This window comes from Procambarus clarkii, chromosome 67 (genome assembly GCF_040958095.1).
Source record: "Procambarus clarkii isolate CNS0578487 chromosome 67, FALCON_Pclarkii_2.0, whole genome shotgun sequence".
Classification (NCBI taxonomy): Eukaryota; Metazoa; Arthropoda; class Malacostraca; order Decapoda; family Cambaridae; genus Procambarus; species Procambarus clarkii.
The window spans coordinates 8,437,778-8,445,431 of record NC_091216.1 but is presented as its reverse complement, the minus strand read 5'-3'; the positions used below and the strand labels follow the sequence as shown (position 1 = coordinate 8,445,431).

General features: G+C 44.4%; 1 protein-coding gene across 1 annotated transcript in view; it reads left to right on the top strand.

The window, feature by feature from the left end:
• The first annotated feature begins 655 nt into the window (after nt 1–655).
• The window catches only part of LOC138355434 (D-beta-hydroxybutyrate dehydrogenase, mitochondrial-like), a 28,959-nt gene continuing 21,960 nt past the window's right edge, over nt 656–7,654 (top strand). Inside the window, exons 1-3 of the mRNA XM_069310329.1 lie at nt 656–727; nt 1,802–2,199; nt 2,865–3,017. Of these exons, the coding sequence (XP_069166430.1) occupies nt 1,863–2,199; nt 2,865–3,017 (490 nt within the window). The 5' untranslated portion in view covers nt 656–727; nt 1,802–1,862. The remainder of the gene's footprint in view (nt 728–1,801; nt 2,200–2,864; nt 3,018–7,654) is intronic.

The following is a 7,654-nucleotide window of genomic DNA, read 5'->3' as shown; positions in this document are numbered from 1 at the left end:
GGGCTGAAAAAATTCGTCAGCGAAGCACTTGTTCCAGACGTCTTCGGATGTCATCAGTTGTCAGCCCGTCCTCCAAACAAAGACCCAAAAGTGATTCCATCCACCTGCCAAACCCCCTGTTTATGAATGAAAAACGGTTTACACACAACTCACAACTGATGACGTCCGAACACTTCCGGAACAAGTGCTTCAGTGACGAATTTTTTTCGAACCACAACCCTGTAAATGTTTCACCCACGTACTACAAATACAAATAATCGCCAACAGAACCTAAATATCTAATTTAACCTACCCTATGTCTATATATATATATATATATATATATATATATATATATATATATATATATATATATATATATATATATATATATATATATGCACAATATGCTTATATATTATAATATTAATGTATATTTGAGAAAATTCCTGATTTGAATGAACAGCATGTCAAAATTTATGAGTACATCAGTGGGATCGACCGCTGGATGTAATGAACTTGAGTAGAGGACGGGTTGCACTTGTGAGTCATGTGTAAACCGCTTTTTATTCATAAATAGGGGGTTTGGCGGGTGCATGGAATGGACTTTTTTTTTTTTTTGATGGACGAGTTGATTGGTGTGTTGAAAGTTTTGGGACGTTCAGAACAGTCAAGTGTGAAGCTGAACCAAGGTGACGTGGGGCAGCACCGGACTGGACTCTTGAGAGTGTTACTGGCAGTTGGAGAAGTAGGTTTGTCCTGAGTTTGTTCTTCGAGGGGTTTTATTTCCTCGTAGACCTGGCCAGGGGGCGGGTGTCTTACTATAACTTGATATAAAAGGCTGTGACTCTGATTGGTCACATTGTCTACGGATGGTCAATTTATTAAATAGCTTCGGAAATAGACTGATGGTATTCAAAGATAAACTTTTATACTAGACAATGTACAAAGTAAACTATAGGGGGGGAATACTGTTGTGACGTGTTGCTAGAGTGGTTATGTTATTACTGACAATTTTAAAATTGAGGCTGTTGAGAATAAAATCTCCCCCCCTCTTTTTGGCATTTTAATCGCTGTTCAGAATGGGAATAAGTGACCCTTCGCCACCATCCGTGGATAATGGTTATAACTAACTTTAATTCTTTTCTCTTTTTAAACTACTGCTTGATAGTGGGTGCAGTTTGCATGAAGGGTTTGTCCTGTCCCTCGATGACTGCACCAGTACAGATTTTGGGAGACGCGTTTATGTAGAGGATAAGAGTTTCAAAAGTTTGTTGCGTTGTGCTGTAGATATAGGCGCGGCGACTAAATCAGGTTGTTAGAGGGAGACTTGCCGCTCTGTAGGGCGGTATGTTGTGTTCATGGCATCAGCTGATCATGGTGTTGGGACGAGGCATTTGTTTAGCTGTTGGTGGCGCCAGGTATGAATGTGTCACGGGTCAAATGTGACCCAATTTGTTGGTAGACTTGGAGATATTTGGCCAGTGCTTTGATTATTTGATATTTTTCTTGTAACGAGTGGTCACCTAATATATGCTAGATGGTAAAGGGTATTTTAAGTGAGAAGTACTTGTTTGAAATTTACTCTGGCACTATGATTGAAGCAGTAGGTGTTTCAGGCACCTGACAGTGGATGCATAACTCGATGAAAAGTAATTGGTGATCCTTTCAAAACTAAAGTCTTCATGACCTTGCTCACAGCTTCAAAGGTGACTAACTCGTACCTGCCTTGTGGAAAGTTTCGTTACGTACAGGTAACTTTCTCTAATTACTGTGTATATCCATCACTTTATTCATCTCTAACCTAATTTTGTTTTTTCAGTTCCCGTTTGCGAATCCAGTGATTAGTAGGAAGTGGTCCGTGGACGTGAAGACCTGTGAACATGATGCATCCCAACACGGCTTGGTCGGCTGCGCCTAGTGTGCTCAGCAAGGCATATTTTACTAGTGCTAGACTAAACGCCCTCATATGTAGGGAAGTCCGTTCTAGCGGGCGGATAGTGGTGATCACTGGGTGTGACAGTGGTATTGGCTACCAGCTGGCCAAATGTGCCAGGTCGTGGGGATGGACGGTTGTGGCCACTTGCCTGGATCTGGAGGGAGAGGCCGCAGTCACACTCCGTCAAGCTGGGGTCCACACTGTCTATCTTGACTTCACCAAACCCAATATGCTAGATTTTCTCTTGGATAAGCTACGACAACTAAAGGAAGAAAATAAAGGCAAGTGGTTTTTTTTGGGGCTTAATGTGTCCAAATTGTTAGTTTTAAGATTTTGCGGAAGTATCTATAGCCAACTTTCTGGAGCCGATTGCTATATAGTTTTTCTTGGCTTCCAAAAATGACCTTTAAATCATCACTACTTGGAATTATCGGTTAAGTGGGGAAAAGGGGGGTGGGAGGAACTGGGCACCAGTGCAATCTTCCGCTTATATTCTATTGCTAGTAATTACGTACTAGGATCGGATCCCATCAGGCAGAATTTGCTGATGTAAACTTGGGATAAAATTAGTTTGAAAGAAAAGTGATTAAACTCAAGGGTAGGAACATTTACAAAAGTGTAATTTAACTTTGACATTGTGAAACGACAAACATTAATGCCCTGGGAACAAGCCTCCCATCAGACACAAGAGGCAAGATTTGGGAAGTAATTTTTAAACCAGTGACTGGTTCTATCGTGGCGGCTGGCTGTCTTAAATGGCTAAGGTCTTCGCAAATTTAGACGTGCATTATTGTAAGTTGAGCGTTTATAAATTCAAATCGGCTGCTATAAACTAAAACTTTAAAGATTACACTAGAATGCTTTGGTGGTAGTCATGGCAGACACAACCCCCCCCCCCCACACTGTGACTATCTCCTAATAATGACTGTTCTCCATTCCCACCCAGTGTTGTGGTGTCTCGTCAACAACGCCGCGATGATCACGTACGCTTTCCTGGAGTGGCATACGAGCCCCATGGTGGATGATCAGGTCAAAGTTAACCTAACGGGTCCCATAGAGATCACTAGGGCCCTTCTCCCCACCATCAGGGAAAACAAAGGCAAGTAGTCTTCGGCAATATTTCCGCTAAAATGATGACTAGGCTTACTTGTATGCCTTTATTTTTTAAATCTCTAACCCATCCCACCCTAAACCTCATTCTATCTTGTATTATATACTTTTGCTGTCATTCCTTAACGAGAGGTCCAGGACGGACCGACAGTTCCCGGTCACTTGGTGTTTAGTTTAAGAATCTAATCTTTAAGAGACGTCCTAATTAGCTTTAGAACTATAAATTTGCTAGTTCAAACTACTCGCTAACCTTGGGTTCCATGGAAGTGTTGCGTTCCATATCTTGTTGCCTCACCTTCCAGTGCTAGCAAAAACTTGCTACTGTTCTATTTAGTATAGTTGGAGAATAAGGTCTATTGTGTAAATTTTGAAATTTAAACTTCCAGAAATTTTTCTCATGTTTTGTAAAAACATGGTTCCTTGAATGTTGCTGCACATGAAATGTCACACTTCAGCCCATAATATTCTCTACATCCTTTTGATAATATTCCTTAAACTAAATACCCACTACACCCATGTAATTCGCTTTTCTAACTGTATACACTTGTTAATCGAAAGTTTTGACATACTGCAAATCTTATTTATGCAACTAAATATAAAAGTTTGTCTTGGTTTATAATTACCTCAAAACGTTTACTGTAGACTTTCTTCTCTGGCTATAATGGCGTGCGATGGCCGAAAACTTCAATGTTGGTTCGGGTTTGGTTAAAATGGCAAAAAATCGTCAATTAGGGATTGTTAAAGGTTACTTCTGTAAGATGTTCATAACACTGGCTTCACCTTCTCCACTCACTTTGAGCGTCAGAACCCCTTCAAAGTTATTCACAGTAAAGCAGCATCTTTTTAAGTTCTATTAAATGAATAGAGCTTGGGGTAAAATAGGAACTAGGAACTATTGGTATTTGAAAGCCACTTCATTAATGTGGCCTTGATAAAGTGCTAGTCATAAACATTGTTTAATAACTCGTTTATCTCTTAAGCAATCTTGCATCTAATGCAAAGAGCTTTCTTTACTTAAAGCCTAGTGTGGTCAAAGGTAATGATGCGTAAAGCTGTAACTCCTCGCTGACGGTGATTCCTGGTAGACAATGTCTTGACACCACCTTGACACCAAGAATTGCAAACGTGCCATTCAAATCGGTAAAGAGAGGCAAGGGTTAGGTTCTGGATCAGTAATGGTGCGTAAAATTGGCAAAAATTACCTGGAAGTCTGTAAACATGGCACCCTTTCATCTAATGTGGTGTAATGTGCACATTTCCACACGGCAGAACAAAAGTGATGTTCAGATAATCGCTTGTTGTTGTTATAGATTAAGCTACTCGGAAAAAGTTCCAAGTAGCACGGGCTATGGTGAGCCCGTAACTTACCTGGCACAGGAGCGGGGCAAGAAGCATGGGCTATGGTTAGCCTCGTTGACGGGATATGTCTCCCGTGGATAATCGCTTGCTTACCGTCAGTCTTAAACTTCCGTTTGTTGCAGGTGGGGATGGGCTTGATGGCGGTTGCCAGAGTATGATGCTCTTTGAGCCGGCTTGCCCTGTTCTTCTGAAGCCTAATGCTCCTGCTGCTGTAGTCTCAATTTTGCTGGTGTTTTTTTTACTTTTTTCTTCCCCCCCCCCCCCCACCTCTTTCAGATTGTTCCCTTCCTGCTGTCTTTTTGCCACTCTTGAATGTTCTTTCTGATGTCTTTGTTTTGACCCCGGGAGTTTTGGGGGAGGTTCGCTCTCTCCCATAGAACTGTGGTACCTGACGTAGTTGAGCGAGGGGAGGGGAATTTTATTTCCAAACTCGGCCTTTCGATGCCGAGCCCAATCTCTAGACTGACATTATCAGTGATGATTGCAGGGGTGTGTATATCCACCATGCACCCCTGAGGGGCCTCCTATTCTCGGGTAAGCATTTTCTTAGCCTCTAACTAGGCCTACTCGTGGAGTAGGCGACCAGGTGCCAGTCGGACTATACTGGAAGGTCGGGCTCTGTAGCCCCTGCTTACTTTGTGCCCTGACCATGCTATTTCTGACTACCGACTGACTCTACTCCCCTCCCACTTCTGTGGCGGGGTTGAGCCCCAAGTCAACAGTGGTGACCACCTCGTCACCTGACGTGGCCATCTCTAGTTATCACAACTGCCCCTTTTATTCCTTACCAGGGGTGCTCGGCGCAGTCACCTCCGCACGACCCCTCCAATTTCCTCTTTCTCCAGTCTGTTTGGTCCTGCTACATGGACTTGGTATGTCGATCTTGGTCATGTTGACCCTACTCTTCCTAATTTATTCCTCTAAGCATTGTTTCGGTGGATGCGGTTTGTCACATTTAACCCCCCCCCCCCACCCGTACTGGAACCAGTGTTGCAGCCAATTTCTTAGGAAGCGGCTTACTACTTGGCTTGATTATTCTGCATTGGGGAGACCCCCAGTTCGCATCTCCAAAAATGCCCGGTTGAATACCAGTATTAGCAGAGTTCTTCCACACCTGGTGATAGGGAACTGAAAGACTGTTAAGAGGATATATCCTTCACCCAAAGTCATTCTATCCTCCAGATACCTTCACTCCACCCCCTCGTAGCCGTCGTCAGCCTCCTCGCTTTGTGCAGGTAAAGTTGGAAGGGATCTACTACCATACTTCCTGGTGCCAGATGCTCCATTAAAGAGTACATCCTCCCCCCCCCCCCCTCTACTCTGCAGCGGGTGCTGGAGATTAAGACATAACACCTTCAGGTGCATGAATAGTGTCTTTATGCCTCTTGTGTGAAACCTTGGGTCATCCTAAGACGGTGCTAATCTCCCAAGCTCTGCATGAATTGCGGTGACGCCCACCGTGCCACCTCCGCATGTGTGCACTACAAATTTGAGGAAGCCATCCTAAATTTGAAAAGTGATCATTTGTCTTTTTCTGAAGTTTGAAAAGCTGTGTGCTAGTAGCTTTACAAGAATGTAAAGACTTCATTTCTGTTCTTAACCCCCAATGTACCTAGTATATAAGCAAGAAGTTCGCAGTCTTCCCTCTTTCTCTGGCAAGTCTCGTGCTCGTGTTGCGATACACTTCTCAACCCGTCCTCGACTAAAGTCCATTACATCCAACGGTAGACCTCAGACGCATTCATAAATCTGTACATGCTATTCATTCAAAACGAGAGTTTTCTTTAATATAAATATATTATACTAGCAGTACCCAGCCACACGTTGCTGTGCCTCGGTAACACATGTGCATTGCCGAGCCGCCACAACCTACCCCCTTTTCCCAGTTCTCCCCACCATTTCCCCCTCCCAAGTCCTCTTGTATTCCCCACTCCCGTCTCTTCGTCCTCTCCCACCATTTTCCCACTTTCTCGTCCGATGCATTCCCAAATGATCTGATATTCCCATCAGAAAATTGGGAACATTAAATGATCTGATGTTTCCATCACTGAAATATAAGAAAAATGTATAGGTGCTGGAAAAAAATTAAGTTAAAAAAAGATATGGACAAAAATTATAAACTATATTCACGAAATGAACGGTATGGTAAACACGGCTAGATTCCAATGCAATGTTACACAAAAATTAAATAAAAATGAATATAAATTGATATACAAAAATTAAACACATTAGTGCAATCATTGAAATGCTATCATAACATAGCGTGTGTTGCAGTTACATGCAACAGATGGTGCTGTTTAAATTTTTTTTACCAGTTAAAGGGCCCCCTCCCCGCTCAGCTCGTTGTCGCCGTCTGGGGGCTTAGTGGGCGGCTGCCGGAGTGTGATGCTCCTTGGGACAGTCCTCTGTCCTTTTCTAGCCTTGTGCTCCTGCTGCCGTCCTCTCCAATTCTGCTGGGCATCTTTTCCTTTTCCTTCTGTTTCGTTTTTCTCCCCCCTCTTCTCCTATCTGCTTGCCGTTTCCTGCCGACCTTTTGCTCGTTCTGGTTCTTCCCTTGGACTTCTTCTACTTTGACGCCCGGGTGCTTGAGGAGGCATACTCTTGCACCCGTAGAACTGTGGTACCCGACGTCGAGAGCGAGGGGAACCTTTTATTGTCAATCCCCACTTCGTCACTGAACCCGATCTCGACGGACTGTCGGTTTCTTAAGGTGGCGTTTGTGGGGCGTATACTCACGACGCACCCCTAGGAGGCCCCGACAAGATCGGCGATAGCTTCTTGTTGGGTGTCCTGCCTCTAATTGTGGCTCCATGGTGGGTGTGGGGGCACATTCGTGAGTGAATTCGTAATTTCGTCAAGATGATAACCCCTGTTTCGGCTGTTTCTGGCTTACCTTTTCAGGCTCGTGGGGTGGGCGACCAAGCCCCCGAGTCGGTCCGTATTGGAAGACCGGGCTCTGTAGCCTCCGCTGCATTGGGCCCCGACCTTGCTCCTCCTTTGGCCTCTCTGACTCCTTCCCCTGGCTCCCCTCCCTCCTCTGTGGTTGGGTCGAGCCCCAAGCCCCCAGTGGTGACTACCTCGTCCCCTGGCGCGGCTCCTTCTCTAGTTGTTACTACTGCGCCTTTTAACCCCTCTCTCTGGGGGTTCTCACCGCCGTTCTCGTCACGGCCGCCCTCGCTCGATTCCTTCCAGTTCTGCTACCTATCAAGCCTTGTTTGGTCCCGCTTCGTGGGCCAAATATTTTGATCTCCTCCCTCTTGATTCTGC